Source organism: Pan paniscus, chromosome 6 (assembly GCF_029289425.2).
Source record: "Pan paniscus chromosome 6, NHGRI_mPanPan1-v2.0_pri, whole genome shotgun sequence".
In the NCBI taxonomy this organism is placed as follows: domain Eukaryota; kingdom Metazoa; phylum Chordata; class Mammalia; order Primates; family Hominidae; genus Pan; species Pan paniscus.
The window spans coordinates 99,868,730-99,891,299 of record NC_073255.2 but is presented as its reverse complement, the minus strand read 5'-3'; the positions used below and the strand labels follow the sequence as shown (position 1 = coordinate 99,891,299).

Genomic DNA, 22,570 nt, shown 5'->3' with positions numbered 1-22,570 from the left:
TTGCCTCCCTCTCTGAACTCATTTTATGTCTTTTGTCCTCCTATGAGACCGAGCTAAACTCACTCTCTTTATGTTTTCTTGAAAAGGCTTCTTTTGTCTCCATGTGAGGGCCTTTGCACATGTTGTTCTGTTTGCTTAGAATGTTCTTCCTTTGTGCTCTTCACTGGAACATTTCTCTGGAATCACTGGAAATGCCTTTTCTTAGGAGAATTTTCTTTCAAATGTTTGCAGTCCAAATTAGAAATGCCTCTCCTGATATTGTCTTCTAGAGCATAATATTATATTGCTTTATAGAATGAATCATAATTTATTATACTATATTGAGAGGCAATGCAGGATGAGTTTTTTTCATAGATAAAATGGGGATAATGATAATGTTTATCTTGCAGAGCATTTGCAAAGACGAAATGATTTACATTTGTAGAATATGTAGTAAATGCAGCACATAGTAGACACTATATAACTGTTTATATATTTATGGTATTTTTGTGTGTGCAAATAATTATGTCTGAAAGCATAAAACTACTACGTGCCATGATTCTTGGCATATAATAGGCTGCTAGTAAATATTTGCTTAATAAACTGATGAATTGTGCAATGTACCTTATAATTATGTTCAGTGATCTTCAGAGAAAAAAATGATGAATTATATTTGCAAGAATATGTAATAACTTATGACCCACTCATTAAAATAAGTATATGTTTTTGATGTGAAAATATCTTTAACATTTTATCTGGCCAGTCCCTTTTTTCTGGCAAATATGCTTTTTTTTATTATTCCCATTTTGCAGATGTGACAGTTTAGGTGCCAAGAGCCTGAATAACTTTCACAAATTACAGAGTTAATAAATGATTGGATGACTCCACTCATCCTATTATCCTGGATTTTGTTGCAGCATTCCTATTGTTCTTTCTTTTTGGAAATATCCAGGGAACGATGTGAATATTTTTTATGGGGTTGACGAAGTTACTTTGATGATCGTTCTTAAATTTTCCATTTTGGGCAGTTATCGTTGGAGTTGATGTTTTCTCTCCCACAGCCTCTCTGCTGTTCAGGGCTCCATCACCTTGCCTCCAAGGTTCCCCTGGCACTCTTTAGTAACCTCTAAAGTGATATTTCTAAAAGGCTACCAGTTGTTCTTGATTCAGATTGCTTTCCTCTGTTAGCCTCTGTAGAAAGACAGTACCATCAGATTTCAAAATGACTAAACATTGATTCATGTTATTCAGTGTATTACTTTTCCAACCAGTCTTTCCTAATAAGAGGCAATGAAAATATTTAACATGTCCCCACAACCAGGGCAAGCATCCCATATCATTTCTGGATCCTGCATCTATTTCATTGCTTTGGATTATTTTTTCTACATGCTCATTAAATTTGAGAACTAGAAGGGATGTCATATAATTTAATTCTCAAATTTATAAGCAGGGAAACCAGGCTTCGGGAATATAAGCAGCAGACTCAGTGTTCCAGTATGGGTTGGTAGCTCAGATGAAAATAGCCATTGGTTTCTTAATGCACCTTTGTCACCAGCCTACTCACTTTTCCATTTGAAAGAGTAAGCAATGCAATACTGTTTAGGAGTATCAAACACAAATTCTATGAAAACTATATGGTTGATTTTAATGTTCATTTATATATTTACTTTTTAATCTTTTGCAGTTTAACAGCAATGCTCAGGATGTAAGCTGTTTTCAGCACCTTGTCCAAGCAAATGTAAGAAATAAGAAAGTGTTGAAAGACGCGGTGAATAACATCACAGCCAAAGGAATTACAGATTATAAGAAGGGCTTTAGTTTTGCTTTTGAACAGCTGCTTAATGTAAGTATCATGCTATGTCTTTTGTTGTTGTTGTTGTTCAATTGTAGTACCTGAATTTCAATATTCTGATAGTTACTACTCTCTGGGGTTAGATAGTGCTGTTTTTCATTTATTTAAAATACAGATGTGTGCAGGCAGAAGAAACCTTTGAACTATTTTTATCTTTGAATTTAAAATTCAAAAGGGATCTAAAATGTAGATTTTTAAGTTTTTGATATTTTTTTCAATCTATATTTTAAAAAAATTTATAAGGAAATAATTTAATTTTGAATAAGCACTTGAAACTTAATTGGCCTATATAGAATATCATTACTTTTTCTTATCTCAATCACTACAGTATTTATCTGTAACCTTGCGCTTTCAATCATCAAATGGTTACTGATAACATTTTAGTTTTAAACATCTAGTTTGGGTCTTTAAGTTGTTCCTAAAATGTACAGAAAGTTCCAAATGGTAGACATTAAGATGAACAGAAACGCAACTCCTGGAGCAGGAATTCTTTCTGAGTGAGGATTCCCCACAATCACTCATCAGTGTCTAGACTGTCAGATACTGGCATGCTTATTGCCCCATGTTATAGCATGTGTCTTTTTTTTTTGAAATGGAATTTCACTCTTGTCACCTAGGCTGGAGTGCAGTGGCACGATCTTGGCTCGCTGCAACCTCCGCTTCCTGGGTGCAAGCGATTTTCCTGCCTCAGCCTCCCAAGTAGCTGGGATTACAGGCACCCGCCACCAGGCCCAGCTAATTTTTGTATTTTTAGTAGAGACGGGGTTTCACCATGTTGGCCAAGCTGGTGTTGAACTTCTGACCCCAGGTGATCCACCCGCCTTGGCCTCCCAAAGTGCTGGGATTACAGGCATGAGCTACCGCTTCTGGCCTTATAGTGTGTGTCTTATACTGTGGACTAGTGTTTTTAAATTGCCTTGCCCTCTATTTCACTTTGAGTTACTTAAAAGCAGGGACCATTGTTCAATTATTTTATTTCTTACTAGGCAATATTATCATCATGTTTGAGAGTAGGAACCTTACTTCTCTGCACCTTGGTTTCCACTTGTATGCATTAGAGGTCACTATGACATGTATCTCAGAGAACTGTGCATAAGATTGTCCACGGAACCTGGCATGTAGCAAACCACACGCAGGTGTAGGTTGCTGGGTGGTATTAGAGTCATGGTCATTATTGTTGTAATTACTAGCCCACATCTGGTAAAAAGTCAGATCATAATGTCTGTTAATATTTGCTGAATCACTGAATGAACTCTTATATTTGGTCTTTATGCAAATATGAGTTTGTTGTTCCTGAGTGAATATTCTAAATAGTTTTTGAGATATCCAATTGGGTGATTCATTTATTCATTCAGCCAATATTTATTGAATGCATCACCATTTCCTGTCATAGTGCTGGTGCTGGAATTATAGAAGTAAACAGGACCAGCTGCTCTGAGTGCTAAATCATCATCCACAGAACAGTGTGCAAGTGCCATTACAGGATATTTAGCGTGTTCCCTGGGACAGCACAGAGGATGGGCCCAGCTCCTCAAAGGAGGTCAGGAAAAGTGTGGCATTTCCATGAAAATGAGGTTTTGAAGAATGATTAGAACTTAGGTAGGTGGAGGAAGGGAAAATTATTTCAGAAAAAGGAGCATATTGTAGACAAATCACAGAAGTGTGACACAACATAGCACAGGAAAAAATTGCAGATGGCTGGCATAGTTGGGACATGAGCAATATAGGAACTTGATGGAAATGGAAAGGCCATGAGGTATCAGTTAAGGAAGTTTTTAGGGGCAAAGGAAAACTTTATAGTATGGCCTTGGAGTGTTCTAAGTTAAGGAAGGTATTCGTAGAGATGCTGGTGTGGGAATAGAAGTGAGGAGCTATTAAGGAGCATGGCATGGGAACTGATTAAGTGGTGTGGGCTGGGTTGCAGAGTGAGAGGGGCTTAGGTGACTCTACATTCTCTGAACTGAACTAGTAAGTAGATGATTGCACAGGAACACACATAGAGGAAATGTGGGGGTAGAAATAGCTCAGTTTCAGATATGTTGAATTTGAAGTCATGTTATTTAATAGACACTGTTAGATTAAGAAGACAGAAAATCAGAGATGTGCAGCCCTGCTATTTTCAAGGGAAATAATGTGCGGTGAGATGCATATGTTTGTTAAATGTTGTATGTTCATTAATAAAAATTAAAAGCTCAAAACTACAAAATTGTACTGTAATTAACCATTAGATTAAGATGTATTCTTCCTCTAGTAAAGGAATATGGTTGTTTTTGATAAAAATTATTTTTTGCTTAAGTCAATAATTGAGTTTCCTTGATCTTGGCATTTTAATTATTCTTCTTAGTATTTTTTTTCCCCTCACTTCATTGCCTCCTGTTTAGGTTTCAGTTGTGAAATGATCAGGAGTTTCAAGTGTAAAGTACAATTTCAGAGGTAGCCTCACTAGAGAGGCCACATTAACGTCCAGATTTATTACTAGTTGCTGATAAAATATGATTTAACTCCTATTGGCCTCTCCTGCTGCCTTTATAACTGCTACAATTGTAGTGATTTTTAAAATATGGTCCCAGTTGTTCCCTAAGTACGTCTAATATGTTTTACTTTCCATACATCCCACATATATATTGAAATTCTTTATGTTAAAATAATTTGAAGCATATTGTGTTTTCTTTCAAACACTTCCAGTCATCTTATTGCTCAAATGCCATTCTGGTTTTTTTTTGTCCTCGCAGCATTTACCTTTAAGATCACTGAAGCAAGTATTAAATAGCATTAGACATATCAGTCCCAAAGTAAAACTTACATTTAGATTTGAATTAATCTTCAGGTAGCATTTCATAAAATATTACCCCATATATGCATTTTTCAAAAAAACTTTATATAGAGTGTATATATGATAGATGCTGTGCTATATACTGGCACACAGAAATACAGCAAACTACCATATTAAAGTAAGTTACCAACTCTACTAATTGTAATTTTATTGAAATAATCTTGTTTTTTTGGCTTAATTTGTTCAAAGCCAGTTAATTGTTGTCGCTGTGTGATTCTTTAGATAATTGCAAATGCGTGGAAAATTTGCTATTATGTACTTGGCTCCACCACAAGTCCTGAGAGGCTACTCCTAGGAAAAATCATGTTGAAGGCAAAACAATTTCTTTATTTTCCCCATATTCCTTCTTTTGTGTATGTCCTAACATCTGTCTCTCTTGGGAAATGTTGTTATAATTTTATTTACATAAATATACAAATGATCAGCAAGACCTAATGTGTTGATTTACATTGATATTTGCATCCAATAATAGTACTTTCAGTACTTCAAAAACAAAACCATGTCCTATGGTTTTGTTTAACATTTTTACAGGATAGTTCTTTAGGTACATATTATTTTGACTATTTTACACATGCAGATAAAAAAGACAAATCACTAGAGAAACTCATTTTAGTTAAGGGATTTGAGGCACGTTTCACAAAACTATTTTGATGATAAAATAGGCAACTTTTTGTGTAGTCAGATTTTCAGATAGGTTACCTTCAAAGATAAGAGCCATGCTTGAAAGTGACAAATTATATTAGTTAATACTTGTGCTTTCACAATGTTTGATTAAAAGCTTTTACTGCCAATGTTCTAATGGCTGAGTCCATGGAATGAGATGACCTGAAACAGGATCTTTTCATTAATAAAGAAAAACGTTGTATTTATTAATTTTCACAACAGAAAATGGGTTTTATCTATCTTCTTTGAAAAAATAAGGTAGAGCATGGACCTTCAATGACTTAGAACACTAAAGAAAAAATAATTTTTAAAAAATATTAGTCATTTAAAAGCCAGGGCTGTGCCATGCTGTACAATGTGGTAACAACAATCACAGGTGGCTAGTGAGCACTTGAAAGGTGGCTGATCTGAAATGATATGTTGTATAAGTATAAAATGCATACTGAAGTTTGAAGACTTATGGAAGAAAAAGCTGTATAACATCTCAATATTGATGGATATCCAATATTGATTAATATTTTGGATGACTAGGTTAAAGAAAATATATTATTAGGATTAATGTCAGATATTTCTTATTACTCCCCTTAAAGTAGTTATTAGAAAATTTAAAGTTCCATATTAGGCTCATGTTATATTTCTTTTGGACAGCACTGAACCTAGGGTTGACATTTTCAAAGAAGCTGAGCATTCATAAATTAGTGTGATCTTTTATTCTCAGCATTTAAAGCAAACACATTTCACAACAGTAGAAAAGTTAAGATAATAATTTCGGACCTCGGAGAAGTCCAGCTTTCTAAATTAATTGTTCATTTTAATGGCCCTTTGGTGCTAATCCATCATTCTCCCATATCTAACTCTTTTGGAGACCTTAAAGTGTAAGAAGATTTACCATGGTCTTGACTCTTTCAGGATTAGAATATGTGTGGTTGGTTGAGAGAGGATAAGAGGACATCCTGGGAATAGGTATCAGCATTTACAAAGGAACGAAAGAGCATTGCATTTTAGGTGATCAGTGTTAGGATTTGTGATTTCAAACATGTGAAGTGAATAAAGTAGAATGAATAAAGAGGGAAGAAAACACTTATTTGAAAGTGGATTGAAGATACACATTTTAAATTAATGTAATTTTTTGTTTATACTATAAAATCATGTGCATAAAATTGACATAAACATTTATTAAAAGCTCATTTTTTTAATAAACTACTGAGATTTTATTATGTGCTAGGCAGTCTTCTATGGAGGGACAAAGAAGTCTTTGAGCGAAAAAGACAAAACTTCCTTCCCTTATGTAGCTTACATTCTGTTGGGGGATACCAACAGTAAACAAACAAGAAAATAAAATATGTATATAAAAGAAAGTAAAATGCTATGAAGAAACATACTATCTTGGAGGGAGACTGCAATTTAAAACATAGCTGTGAGTAATCACCTCATGATAAAGTGGCGTATGATCAAAGACTGAAGGAAGTGAGATAGACTTATGGTTATCTGGGTGGTGAGGGGAAGGCCTGGTGAAGGGGGTGGGCCTGAACTGATCCAGGAACCAGTTCTTAGAATATATTTTGTGAGCAGATATTTCATTAATTACTTGCAACCTGCTCATGCTCGTTCCATATAGCTTTATTTTCTCTTTTATTGTGAATGATACGCATATTGTTTTGTTTGGTTTTGTTTTTAACAGTATAATGTTTCCAGAGCAAACTGCAATAAAATTATTATGCTATTCACGGATGGAGGAGAAGAGAGAGCCCAGGAGATATTTACCAAATACAATAAAGATAAAAAAGTGAGTGTAATTTTATAATATTTAAATTTTAATAATGATCTAAGTGGTTTTTAAAGAGATAGTGGGTAGTGGTAGTGAGGGGAGAATTTTTTATTTAAAACCTGATTGTGCCAATTATAAAGCCATATGAATCATAGATTATAAACTAATAGGTGTATTAGAGAGCTGTTAAATATAATATTTATATCATATTCACAAGCAACTCATGCCTAATATGTTAATAAAGTATATGTATGGGTCCTATTTTATTCTTATGCATAGATTGTAAATAAAATGTTATTAAAATAGAGAAATCAAAGGAATGGTAAAATAGGAAAAATTTTAAACTTTAAGGTTTATTGGATAAAATTTATTATATTATTTAATTATTAAAGATTGCAGTAATACTCAAATTTCCTAAATACTCAAAAAATGTCTAAGTCTTGTTTTGTAAATTTACAAAAAGGCAGTTTACAACAGCAAAAACTACATCCTCATTTGAAAACTGATTCCTTTCAAGAAAAGATGAAGACAAATCCTTTTATAGGTATAATGTATTAAAAGAAAGCATTTCATAAGCAAATGAAGACTGTGAAGATTAGTGTTTGTAGTTGGAATATATTTGAATGTATGTTTTACTATAAGGGAACAGTATTACAGAGAGGGACCTCATTGAACCTGATACTGTGGAGGAATATCAGCTTCAATCAAAACTCTAACTACTTTTTCTAGCAGTCCTATTATCAGCTTATTTCAATTTTCTGACCAACACTCCACATTTTGTAAGAATACTGTGACTCTCAACCTGGTTTCCTAAAATGCTAATGATTCATTTAACAAGTAATGAGAAATTATAAACTCTTTCTGGTGTTTCAAAAATTTCTACAAAAATCATACATTTATATATAAGAAGACTCTGGAGGGTAAAATGCCCATTCACTTTGCTTCTGATTGGAATTTTCACCATTTGAAAGGTGTGGTTATTACTAGCTCTAATGGATTGTTTTATATGTGCTTGAGGAACACACATGGATTGGGTGTTGAAAAGCGAGACAAAAATGAATATGTTCAGATGGTTTGGTGACAAAATATTGTGAATAATGGCGAACAGTCTGATGAAAATTTTTGGAACCCTTTAAGATACTCTAGGTGCTAAAATTTTCAGCCTATGAGTATTTGAAAATGATCAAAAGACTGAAGTAATACACATATAATTTCAAATTAATTAAACTCTTTGCTTACGGCATGTACTACAGTGTCACACAGTTTAATGTAAGGTTTAAGGGTACATCTTTTGGTTTTTGTTTAGCATCTGGTGATTTTAATAGTATAGAGGAACCACTTTTGAAAAGTTGATAAATGAACTGAGCTGTTAATAGATTGTGAATATTTTCAAGTGATAACTAGATTCTATGAATATTTCTTTCAAAGAAATAATCAGAAATGAATGGGAATATGCAGATGCATTAACTAATATATTATATGCATATCTTTATTTAATAACTCTTACTCCTTAATCAAAATTCAGGGTAATCCTCACCACCTGGAAGATGTCCCTGAACCTCCTTGCCACTGTAGGCTCCTTTGGATGCTTGGCCTCTGATCCCATAGCACACTGCAAAGCCATATACATATCCCTCACTCTATACTCTACCCATGGCATCTCTCCTCTGTTCCTCTCTGGATTAAAAAAAAAAAAAAAAAAAAAATCTACAATACTGGGACAGTGTCCTGTTTAACTGTGAACTTTAGGCATGCAGCCCAGAGCACAGATCCAGTGATAGTTCCTAATACATCACAACAAATAAATTGAGAATACGTAACAGAGGTTGGAAGCATGAGTGCTGTTACAGGACAGATTTATAATTATAAAATATAACTGGGGGCAAGGAATATGCTGCTTTCACATATTTTAAATAATCTAGCATTTCCTTATTTTGAAGAACTCAAATATAACAAAAGTTTAACACAAAATTCAACTCTATTAATATAAAATGTACTATCTCAAAAATTTACAAATTAATCTTACTCTGATAATTGGAAGAGACTTTTTAGCATCTTATAATTTGTCATAATTTTAAGTATATTATTTTGTGATAGAAGTATATAAGTGCAAGCCACTACTTATATCCTTTTAATAGTTATTGAGTGTAAATAAATCATTTTTTCCTTTCATTATGTAATCATCCAAAGCAACCACTAGGAATCTTGTTCACCTCTACATACTTTATTTCAAAAAGGAAAAGTTTTTGACTCAAAGATGGCAATGAATTTTACATTCTGTGTTCAAATTTGTGCATGAGATATATCTGATTTTAAAAGAGTATAAAGGTTTTTTCAGGTGGATTTAACTAAAAGAATATAAATAAGAACAAGTTGCTTTCATGTAAATTCAGAAATGTGGTTTTTTTTTTTCCTGTTTCAGAATTCTCTATACATCCAGGATTAACACATAATGTCTTGGAGGCATATCATTAATTTGATCTTTTTCTTTTTTTTAAACACACAAAGTTTTATGTTATAAGGAAAGCAAATGTATTCCATCCACTATTTTCACAAATTGTTCAGTTGGTTGAATTAGTGAAGAATTTACTGGTTTAAAGCTTCTTTTCTATGTAGGGATCCTAAAAATGTCCAATCTCAATATCATTATCTTGAAATACAGCTTCTCATTCCAGTCACCTTTTACAGGAGCTCAACTTTTTAAACAAAGGTTGCATTTCATGACAAGATAAACCACATGATAAGAAGATTCATATCACATGTACTTTTATAAAACTAATAAATCAAGTTATATTCAACTTCAACAGTCCTGCTCTTTGTCTGCTAACATATTGATGCTGTGTTTTAAGGACACACACATTTTTCCTGAAAACATATAACCTTTATTAATGCCAAGGCAATTGTGAAAATTAAGTAGTTAACATTCAGTTGTGGTGATATTTCATTTAATTTTGTCTCTATCTAACATAAAAATTAAAATATTCTTGGAACTGCATATTATATTGTTTGTTTTTCTAACTTCAGAGGCTATAACAAAGTTCTGTGATACACAGTAATACATATATAAAAGCCTGCATACATACATACATACATACATACATATATATATATCCACACATATTTATATCTGTTTCAAATGGATATCCCCTCCAGGAACAAGGAACCATGTATATAACTTTGGCATGACCTCTCTTACATAAAGTGATATGAGCAAAAGCCAACAGATGGTTGAGAAGTAAATGAGGAATGAGGAAGTAGGAATATAAATATAAGCTGTTTTTCTTTTTTAAATCATGGCAAATTTGCTAAGAAATAAAAGAGAAGAATAAGACAGTTAACTCAGGGTCAAGTTGTGCACACACACACAGACACACACACAGGCATACCTCAAAGATGCTGAGGGTTTGGTTCCAGATCACCACAACCACAATAGAGTGAAAATTGCAATTAAGTGAGTCACACAAGTTTTTTGTTTTCCCATTGTGTATAAAAGTTATGTTTACTATATACTGTAGTCTCTTAATTGTGTGATAGCACTTCGTCTAAAAAAAAGTACATACCTTAGTTAAAGAATACTCTATTCTTTAATTCACAAAATGTATAACAAACACTAACGATCATCTAAGACTTCAGCAAGTCTTTGTATTTTTGCTGGTGGAGGGTCTTGCCTTAATGTTGATGGCTGCTGACTGATCAAAGTGGTGGTTGCTGAGGGTTGGATGGCTATGGCAATTTCTTAAAATAGGACAACAATGAAGCTGGCTGCATTGACTGACTCTTCCTTTCACAAAAGATTTCTCTATAGTATGCAGTGCTATTTGATAGCATTTTACCCACACAGAACTTTTAAAACTTGGAGTCATTTCTCTCAAACCCTGGCACTGCTTTATCAAATAAGTTCATCTAATATTCTATATCCTTTGGGTCACTTGAAGAATGTTCACAACATCTTTACCAGGAGTAGATTCCATCTCAAGAAGCCACTTTCTTTGCTCATCCGTAAGAAGCAACTCCTCATTTGTTCAAGTTTTATCATGAGATTGTAGCAATTCAGCCCATCTTCAGTGTCCACTTCTAGTTCTCTTGCTGTTTCCACCACATCCACATCTGCTGTTACATCCTCCACTGAATGCTAGAACCCCTCAAAGCCATCACAAGGGTTGAAATCAACTTCTTCCGAATTCCCGATAACGTCGATATTTTTGTCTTTTCCCATAAATCACGAATGTTTGTAATGGTATATAGAATTGTGGATCTTTCTAGAAGGTTTTCAGTTCGGTTTTCCCAGATCAGTAAGAGGAATCACAATTTATAGCAGCTATAGTCTTACCAAATGTGTTTCTTAAATAATTAATAAGACTTGAAAGTCACAATTAGTTCTTGATCCATGTGCTACAAAATGCAAGTTGTGTTAGCAGGCATGAAAACACATTAATATCCTTGTAAATCTCCATCAGAGCTCTTCGGCGACGACATACATTGTCAGTGAGCAATAATTTTTTTTTTAACATATGTTTCAATAGTGGGCTCAAAATATTCAGTAAACCATGCTGTAAACAGATGTGCTCTCATCCAGGCTTTGTTGGTTCATTTACAGAGCATAAGCAGAGTAGATTTAGCATAATTCTTAAGGACCCTGAGATTTTTGGAATGGTAAAAGAGCACTGGCTTCCACTTAAAGTCACCAAGTGCATTAGCTACTAAGAAGAAAGTCAGCCTGTCCTTTGAAGCTTTGAAGCAGGCAATAACTTCTCCTTTTTAGCTATGAAAGTCCTAGATAAAATTGTCTTCAAATACAAGGCTGTTTTCTTTACATTGAAAATCTGTTGTTTATTATAGTTGCCTTCACCAGTGATCTTGGCTACATCTTCTGGATAACTCGCTGCAGCTTCTTCATCAGCACTTGCTGCTTCACTTTGCACTTTTATGTTATAGAGATGCCTTTTTTCCTTACACCTCATGAGCCAACCTCTGCCAGCTTCAGGGACTGCTGAATATAACAGTATAATATCACTATATTCACTGTATCAGATATAATGATCACTATAACAGATGTAATAATAATGAAAAAGATTAAACTATTCTAAGAATTACTAAACTGTGACAGAGACATGAAGTTAGCGTGTGCTGTTGGAAAAATGGCACCAGTGGACTTACTTGATACAGGGTTGCCACAAACCTCCACTCTGTAAAAAATGCAACAAAGAACCATGATAAAATGAGATATACCTGTACACACATATGATTATATGCATGTTATTTTACAATAGAAGACCTTATACATTATTATAGGCTAAAGATGAATGAAAGGATACTCAGACAAGGAAAGCTTATAGATACAAAACTGAGAAAGGCTAATTGATAGAGATCTTGAAAAGAGGAGGGATTGAGAGAGAGATGGAACACATTTCTGAATTTGACAAGTAGGTATTAATTTCTGGAAACATTGCTGTCCCACATTTCATACGCACTGTGAAGTTAAATGACATCCCACATTTTCTAATGTGAGAAGGCCATGTTAAATGAATAAAACGTTCATCTTGGAATTTGAGATATTTGGGTACAGGCATGCAATCACATTACATCATGGAAAATTGAGTATCCATCCCCTTAAGCATTTATCCTTTGCATTACAAAGAACCCAATTATACATTTTCATTATTTTAAAATGTACCATTATTATTTACTATATCCCTCTTGTGCTATCAAGAACTAGGTCTTTTTCATTCTATTTTTTTGTACCCATTAATCATCTCCACCTCCCTACAAACCCCCAGCATACCCTTCCCAGCCTCTGATAACCACTATTCTCTTCTCTATCTCCTGAAGTTCAATTACTTTGATCTTTAGATCCCACAAATAAATGAAAACAAGTATTTGCATGTTCTGTGTCCACTAATAATGAGTATAAATGATAGCAGACAACCACCTTTAATTCAGTTATACTTTTGAGTATGTCTGTATTTTATTAAAACAACAGCATTTGTGTAGTAATTCTTTATGCCCAGGACATATGTGTATGTGTAGAGTGCTTATATACATAAAATAGTGTACATATGTACATTATATATTTTTCACCATCTTCAAATATGGCTTCAAATGTGTGTGGATGAATTGAGGAACATGTTCTAACTTTATTGCCTGCTGTACACACACCCACCCTGTGTGAGCGATCTGCAGCCCACAGACATTAATAACAAAGGTAATTGTTTATTGTTATCTAAAGTTGTGCATGCAGTACTAATTCCAGAGCCACAAAATTAATGTTACATTATAAGTTTATCAACTCAGCATTTCACTTTCCACAAACATATTATCTTTCAAATGGCCAATGTGTAAAAATGAAATTTGATAGATTTAGTAAAATATAAATGCTTAGTACTCTTAAAAATTCTATGTTTGAATGCAACTTTTTAAAAAAAATTTTTTTAAATAAGTTCATGTGTAACTTTAAAATATCAAAATGACAAACATAAAGGAAGAAAGAAAATACAAAAGAAAAATAAGACAGAAAATAACAAAATGACAATAAGTTTTGTCTTATCAATAATAATTTTAAATGTAAATGAATTAAACTCCCCAATCAAAAGACACAGAGTGGCTGAATGGATAAAAAACAAAACCACACTATATGCTGCCTATCAGAAGTTCACTTTAGATTTAAGGACACACACAGGCTAAAAGTGAAGGGATGAAAAAAGTTATTCCATGCAAATGATAACCAAAAGAAAGTATGGATAGCTACACTTATCAGACAAAACAGGCTTTAAGTAAAAAAAAAAAAAAAAAAAAAAAAACTGACACGAGACAAAGAAGGATGTTATATAATAAAAGCATCAATCCAGCAAGAATATATAACAAAGATGTATGCACCCAACATCAGAGCATCTAAATATATAAAGCAAACATGGACAGCACTGAAGGGGCAAATAGGCAGCAATACAATAATACTAGAAAGCTTGAATACCTCACTTTCAGCGATGGATAGAACAGCCAGACAGATGATCAATCTGGAAACAGAGGACTTGAACAACACTATAACCAAATAGACTTAAACAGATAGAGAACATTTGACCCAATAGAAATAATACAAATTTTTCTCAAGTGCATATCGAACATTCTTCAGGATAGATCATACGTTAGGTCACAACAAATTCTTAACAAATTCAGATTGAAATCATACCCAGTCTCCTTACTGACCACAGTGGAGTGAAACTAGAAATTAGTAGCAGAAATAAATAGTCTCCTTTTGCAGATGACATGATCTAAATATAGAAGACACTAAAGGACTTCAAAAAGCTCATTAGAACAAATAAACAAAATTCAGTAACATTGCAGGATACAACATCAACATTTGAAAAATCAGTTGTGTTTCTATACACTAACAACTAACTACCTGAAAGGAAAATGAGGAAAACAATCTCATTTACAATAGACCCAAAAAGAATACTATAGTTAGGAATAAACTTAACAAAGGAGGCGAACTTAACAAAGGAGTTTTATATACTGAAAACTGTAACACTGTGATGAAAGAAATTAAAGAAGACACCAATGGAAAGACATCTCATGTTAATGGATTGGAAGACTTAATATTGTTAAAATTTCCATAGTACCCAAAGTGATCTACAGTTTCACTGCAACCTACATCAAAATCCCAGTGGCATTTTTAATAAAAATAGAAAAAAATTCTAAAATACATATAAAACTACAAAAGACCACAAAATAGCCAAAGAAATCTTGAACAAAACAAGACTAAAGCTGGAGGCATCACACCTCCTAATACCAAAATGTATTACAAAGCTTCTGGTAATCAAAACAGTAGGGCACTAGCATAAAGACAGACATTTAGACCTTTGGAACAGAATAGAGATCCCAGAAATAACTCCATGGATATATGGCCAACTGATCCTCTATAAGGGTGCAAACAATACACAATGGTTTCCCCATTGTGCAACAAATGGTGTTGGAAAACTGAATATTGACATGCAAATAAAGATGAAATTGGATCCTTATCTGACACCATACACAAAGAACAACTCAAAATGGATTAAAATCTAAAATTTAAGACCTAAAATGTTAAAACTCCTGAAAGAGAACAGGGAGAAAGCTTCATGGCATTCATTTATTTTGTTAATGATTTCATGGATACAACACTAAAAACATAGGTAATAAATCCAAAAATAAGTGAGACTACATCAAGCTAAAACTCTTGTCCACAGAAAAGGAAACAATCAACAGAGTTATAAAGACAACTTTTGGAATTGGGAAAATATTTACAAGCCATATATTTGATAAGGGGTTAGTATACAAAATATGAAAACAACTCCTACAACTCAAGAGCAAAACATCTCTAATAACCCAATTGAAAAATGAGCTAAGTACTTGATGTTTTTGGAGAAAAGACATAGAGGTAGCCAATAGCTACATGAAAAAATGTACATTACTGGTCATCAGGGAAATATAAATCAAAACCAAAATGAGATATCATCTCTTACCTGTCAGGATTGCTGTTATCAAAGAAACAAAAGACAAGTGTTGGAGAGGATGTGGAGAAGGTGGAATCCTTGCACAATGTTGATGAGAAGGCAAAATTGTGCAGCACCCATGGAAAATAATATGGAGGTCCCTCAAAGAATTAAAAATATAACTACTATAGCATCCAGAAAGCCTACTTCTGGATATTTATCCAAAAAAAAAAACTGAAGTTAGGATCTTGAAGAGCACTTCTATATTCATTACAGCACTATTCAAAATAGCCTAGATGTGGAAACAACCTTAATGTTCCTTGACAGATGAATAGATAAAGAAAATGTGGTATATACATACAATGCAATGCTACTCAGCATAAATAAAAGGAAATTCTCAATATGTGCAAACCTGGATGAACCTTGAAGACATTGTACCAAGTGAAATAAACCAATCAAAAAATATTGCATGATTCCACTTACATGAGATATCAAAAATGGTCAATTTCATAGATTTGAAGAGTGAAATAGTGGTTGCCTGAAGTGGGGAGAAGGGAGAAATGGGGAGTTACTAATCAGTGGACATAAAGTTTCAGTTAAGCAAGATGAATAAGCTCCAGAGATCTGCTGTAAACATTGTACTTAGAGTCAGCCGTAATACATTGTACATTTAAATGTGTGTTAGGATGGTAGATCTCACGTTGTGTTCTTACCATAATGTAATACAATTTAGAAATACAGAAAAATTACAACATCTTGAAAGAAAGTTTGGTGAGCTTAAAAAAAAAACCTAACTCTTTGTTTTCCCCCAAGCCTCTTGTTTAATACTAATGTGGCTGCAGAATGCTTCATTTACATTCATATTTCATCTAGATGAACCAGAAATCTTTCAGAGCAATCCAGGTAGGCCTGATGAGGTACAATTGGAGAGCTGATGAATGAGGCTGCAGGAGATACACAGCACAATTTAATGAGGCCAAAATGTTTGAGAATTAGAACAAAATGTTTGAGTTCTTTTGTGAAATGTGCTACTCTTGGGAATTAATCTACCTGATTATAGATAGGTATAGCTTTAAAACAGGATCCATGTTAATCTCCTCACACAGCTGTTCCAAATTAAAATACATTTGCGTTATAATCTTTACCTGCAGCATTGCCATTCCTTAGGGCTCACCCATGTACATGAGACCTCCTTAAAATAGTGCCAAAACTAAAATGAACTCTATCACGTAGTCCAAACAAATGAATAAAGGAAAGTAAAACCAGACACAGAGTTGAAAGATAATTTCCAGGGCTAGCAAAATTATTTTATTTTCCATAGAATAGCCAAGGGACTGCTTAGCAATACATACTTGCCTAGCCAGTTAGGAAATAGTTATCTGATTCTTTAATTCTCAGAATTAATTTAAAAAATGAAAAAACATTCAAATTAATAAAAATTTCAAAATAACTAGTAAATTGAATGAGAACAAATGAGAAAAAAGCATATGATATGAAATAACTTTCAAAATAAAGAATGCACATCTGAAGTTATAATCACTTGACAATAAATCCATTTTTGACAATGCATTATTCTTAACGTACTTATTTTAAATAATTTACTTTAAAAAATGATTGAGAAAGTCTTTTCTATTTTGCTCTCAGATCCAAACTAGAAATGGTCAATAGTTTATAAAATCTAAACCAAGTTACAAATATCTGAATATGCAGATGTGTTTTATGTAGTTAGAGTGAACATTGTCAGTTTTTCAGCAGATAGTAAGGAAAATAATCCATGGGAAATAATTTATTGCATATCTAATGTCTCTGCTTGGCTTCTTCACGCAAAAATAAAGCCTTTGGAGGAAATGTTCAAATATATGATAATGAAAGACATTTAACTTGTAGCAAGCATTTAATTCTATTTAACACATGGATTGCTTCTAAAAACTTTTATTTCAGATATTTCGATGCTTTCAACAGCTTCTTAAATTTTTAGCTTTAGAATAGGGCTCTACCTTTGTTCATAAAAACCAAGTATTTATTCTGGAGTTACTGTGAAGCTGAAAACAATAACTACAATGTAATATGCCCAGCCAGTAGAGCGATCATCAATTTAAAAGATAAGTTTTATGCACGTGTGTGTGTGTGTGTGTGTGTGTGTGTGTGTGTGTTCTTGTCTCTGATAACATTTATTTACACTTGTTTCTCTTAGAGTAAAATTAATGTTGTCAGTCCCTCAAACTAAGGAATATTTTACCAGGCACATCTTCAGTTTTGAATAATATGACTTTAATGCATTTTACAAAGTCCTTTTAATATCTAAAACAAACAATGAAAAATGAGGTTAAGTATTACTTTATGCACAGAGTATATGATATGATGTAAACTTTATAGCACAGAAATGGCACTTGAAATTCCAAGTAAAATTTACTACCTAGAATTGAGATTGCCCATTGTTTGTGTTAAAATGTTATGCCAGACAGCACTTTGGGAGGCCGAGGCGGGCGGATCACGAGGTCAGGAGATCGAGACCATCCTGGCTAACACGGTGAAACCCCGTCTCTACTAAAAATACAAAAAATTAGCCGGGCGTGGTAGCGGGCGCCTGTAGTCCCAGCTACTCGGGAGGCTGAGGCAGGAGAATGGCGTGAACCCGGGAGGCGGAGCTTGCAGTGAGCCGAGATCGCGCCACTGCACTCCAGCCTGGGCGACAGAGCGAGACTCCGTCTCAAAAAAAAAAAAAAAAAAAAATGTTATGCCAGAAAGGCACTTTTTGCTGGTTTTTCTGCTGCTCTCTTCTCTGATTAAGAACTCTGCTCACAGTATATCTTCTCAGAGGGATTTTCCCCCAGTCAGCCTTTCTACAGTTGTCTCTTTCCCCAGACATCCCCTTTATCATTCTCTATTTCAGCACCTTCTTTCTTCCTGGTCTTCTTTCCCTCAGATTACCATTTTTTAATTATTTTAATGCTTTCTTTGCTTTTTATCTGGAGCCTTCCTCTCTAATATAAACTCCACGAAGTAGCTGTATACATTTGTAAACATACCAATGAATTAATTCTTAAAGGATGGCACAGTACTTGATGCATGGTAGGTGCTCATTACTAGCAGATATGTTGGTCATATCAGTACATAGGCAATAAATATGCTCCTAATCTATACAAAATTCATAAATGTTAGAAAAATTAAATAGCTTTGTTCTTTTAGAAGGAAATCGTTAAAAACAACATTATTTTCCTAAATTTGGAATGTGGAATAAAACGGTTATAGATGTTCTTATATATGTCATCTTATAAGTAGGGAACACTTCCGCTTATATAAAAAATGATTGTAGTGATGGCACCTTTCCCTTCACTCTAATCAGTCTAACACATAGTTTTTCATGAGCATTCTCATTATCAGTGTCAGTGAAGTATTTGACATTTCCCAAGAGAAACATCTGAAATAAATCACCATACAGCTTATATTCTGACCTCTCAGCTGATAATACTCTTTGCAGAACTGCAAGTTGCTTGGAAATTCAGTGGGCCCATAGCTTATTCTTCCTTTATCTAGTACTAAATGCATATAGAGAAAAAGGAAACTTCAGATTACTTCCTTATAATCTGATGTTATGAGGTTGATTCATTATAGTTGCTAGTGAATTAAAAATATCATAGTATGAAAATATGTCATACACCCACAGGTAAGACACATAAGAGAAACACCAGCTTGGTTCTTTGTGAATGTGTGTGCAAAACTTACATGACTACTGCACTTCATTGCCGTTTATAAAACAGTTTTTCTGTTTTATTTACTTGCGCGAATTCAACAGACATCTATTAAATTCTTCTCTCCGTCAGACCCTCTAGCACATATGTTGGTCATATTTGTAAATTTGCAATAAATACGGGAAATTTTGTATAGATATATCTTATGTGGACATAATGGCATTTAGAAAATACTCTTTTTCATTAGAGTTTGTTGCTAAGTATGATAAAGCTCACCAAATTTGCTCATCTAGGAAGGTGTTATTTGAGTTATTTTAGGTTCCTCTTGAGGCATAAAAGGCTAAAGACCCACTAATGGAACATATTACATCATTTAATACTAATAGTTTGACTATAAAAGACATTGTTGTCTTCATCATCATCTTCATTACCATAGCTAATACTTACAGAACTTATAATTTCCATATATTACTGCCTTATATTTACTTTTCATTTACAACTGGAATAATCATATGATATAATAATAATATCATCATCACCATCACCCCCATTTTGGAAATAAGAAAAGCAAAATCAGAAAAGTAAAGTAACTTGCTGAAAGTCATATGGCTACTAAGTGGCAGAGTCAAGATGGTAATCTACAGTCTGAATTCCGTAACCTCATGCAGAATGCGCCTGACTGGCCATTTGTCTGTGTCTTTCTCTGAGCAGCTCTGTGGCTATGCTAATCATAATTTGCCCACCCAGGAGCCTGCCTTCAAGTCAGACAGCAAGACTTCCCCACAGGGATCTGCTCCTTACAGCTTTCACAGGCTAAGGTGGATCGCCAAAACTTTGCAGGCTGCAAGTAACTTTCAGATCCTTGGGCTTTATAAAATAAAGTGTGAAAGGTGAATTTGGACACTTTTATTTATTACATAATGCTATAAAACTGGAGATATAGGCTAGTCAAATGCTCTGGATTCTGATGTGTTTGTGAATTATGGAAACCACATTAGAATTTTACCCTAAAATATTCCATCCAATCTAGTATTTTCATAGGCTTAATGCCAAAAATTTTAGTACACAGAGTAGATTAATAAAACCTATTTCTGACTTCATTTTTCTAACATGATTCGAAGGCTGAAGTTTTTATTTTACTTTTATTGGCTTTCTTCGTAGACTAATTTCCATTATTCTTTGGAGATTTGCCTATTGTAAATTAAAGTTGAACTCTGGGTAACTGATAATTGTTGAAGTGACAGTTTCCAGTAACTGGGTTCTGCTGGGAAACAAATTCCTATGGCTTTTTAAAATAGGTTGACCTTGTGGCTTTGGAAAACTCTTGATTGAAGACAAGTATTTTAGTTTTCAAACAAAACAAAAACAGATTAGCAGAAGTCAGAACTGTAGGATAAAGTTACAAATCAGTGGGATATAAGGAGCAAATCAGTAATACATTGTAAATAGCCAAAACTGCTCTTACTTAAAAGTCTTCTCAAATCAAGTAGGCCAGAGCTGTAATACCAAATTTAATTATTGGAATTATAATGTTCCTTTCAGAAGAAAAATAGTTTTGAAACAACTAAAAGTAAAATTATGTAAGTTTATAACTATGAAAAAGCCATAGGAATTTAATTTTTTTTTGTTTTTTGTTTTTTGTTTTGAGACGGAGTCTCACTCCATCACCAGGCTGAAGTGCAGTGGTGTGATCTCAGTTCACTGCAATCTCCACCTCCCGGGTTCAAGTAATTCTCCTGCCTCAGCTTCCCAAGTAGCTGGGATTACAGGTGTGTGCCACCATGCCCAGCTAATTTTTGTATTTTTAGTACAGACGGGGTTTCACCATGTTGGCCAGGATGGTCTTGATCTCCTGACCTCATGATCCACCTGCCTCAGCCTCCCAAAGTGCTGGAATTACAGACATGAGCCACTGCACCTGTCCACGAATTTAATTTTTAAGTTAATTACCCCATCCACCCTACCCCCACCCCACCAAGACAGAATCTCACTCACTCTGTTGCCCAGACAGAGTGCAGTGGTGTGATCTAGGCTCACTGCAACCTCCACCTCCTGGGTTCAAGCGATTCTCCTGCCTCAGCACCCTAGGGTAGCTGGGATTACAGGCGTGAGCCACCATGCTCAGCTAATTTTTGTATTTTTAGTAGAGATGGGGGTCTCACTATGTTGCCCAGGCTGGTCTTGAACTCCTGAGCTCAAGTGATCCACCCACCTCAGCCTCTCAAAGTGCTGGGATTACAAGCATGAGCCACCACACCTGGACTTAGGTTCAATTTTATTAAGTCTGCTCCCCAAATTACTGTTGCTTTTACAATTATATAACTATGTGTGAATGCAGAATTATAAGAAATTTTTTTATTTTCAAGGAATAATATAGTACATAAATAAGTGTACTAAGTATATTTTGCCTAAAAAGTTGTTTACCTCCAGTAAGGATGTCTGCTTATTTAATATTAAATAAAAAGATTAAGAATGTATGATGATGTAAGTATAGTGAAACAGCCCAAATTGCAAAATGCAAGACACTAATAGCCCAGTTTTGGTCCTGCTCTTACCACATACTGTAATGAACTTATTGATATGTTAGATAACACCAAAGTCTGTCTTAGATCCCTCTGGTAAGAAGTAGAAACCACTCAAGCATCTATTCACTTGTTTTTAACAAACGTTTGTTTTCATTTATGAGTAAGGCACTACAATAGAAGCTAAATTGTATAATCTTGGAACTTTTAAAGCCCAATCCAACGTTTATTCAATACTAGCTTCCCACAGTATTTCTGTTGAAGACCTGTACTCCAGCATTATGAAAAATATTTGTCAAAGCCATCTGTTACTGTATATGTCTTGTGTGACTCTATGATGAAAATTTCATAGAAGCAAACATTTTGAAAGATGAGCCTACATAAAATCATACATGTTGAGAAACAATTAGCTACTTTTCTAGGAACATTTTACTCACAACAGAAAAATTTTCATGTGCATTTGTTATATGAACCTAGTGTTGTGATTATAAATATACTACTAGGCATGAGTAAAGGAATTTTTCCTCCACAAAAGTCGCCTTAGCCTGGATGTAGACCTGCTCTAATGTAAGTGATTTGCTTGAGTGAGAGTTAAGATGAAATATTTAGCTTGTGTGACTACTAGTTAAGCATTTTGAGTTATTTTTGTATGTCATTTTGTTTTTATGTAAGATCATGCAAATGTGCTTAAAGGAACTGTACAAATACACATCTTTGAGAAGGTAATTTACCTTAAGTTTTAAATTGTACATATTTCAAGGAATCACTTTATTTTTCTATAACTCCAAAATTAAGG

At 34.0% G+C, this 22,570-nt stretch overlaps 1 protein-coding gene across 4 annotated transcripts in view; it reads left to right on the top strand.

The window, feature by feature from the left end:
- Nucleotides 1–22,570, top strand: part of CACNA2D1 (calcium voltage-gated channel auxiliary subunit alpha2delta 1) — a 497,098-nt gene that overhangs the window by 404,330 nt on the left and 70,198 nt on the right. For all 4 annotated transcript variants that reach the window (XM_008976325.4, XM_008976323.4, XM_008976324.4 and 1 more), the window contains exons 11-12: nt 1,664–1,822; nt 7,009–7,113. In XM_008976325.4, the coding sequence (XP_008974573.1) occupies nt 1,664–1,822; nt 7,009–7,113 (264 nt within the window). The remainder of the gene's footprint in view (nt 1–1,663; nt 1,823–7,008; nt 7,114–22,570) is intronic.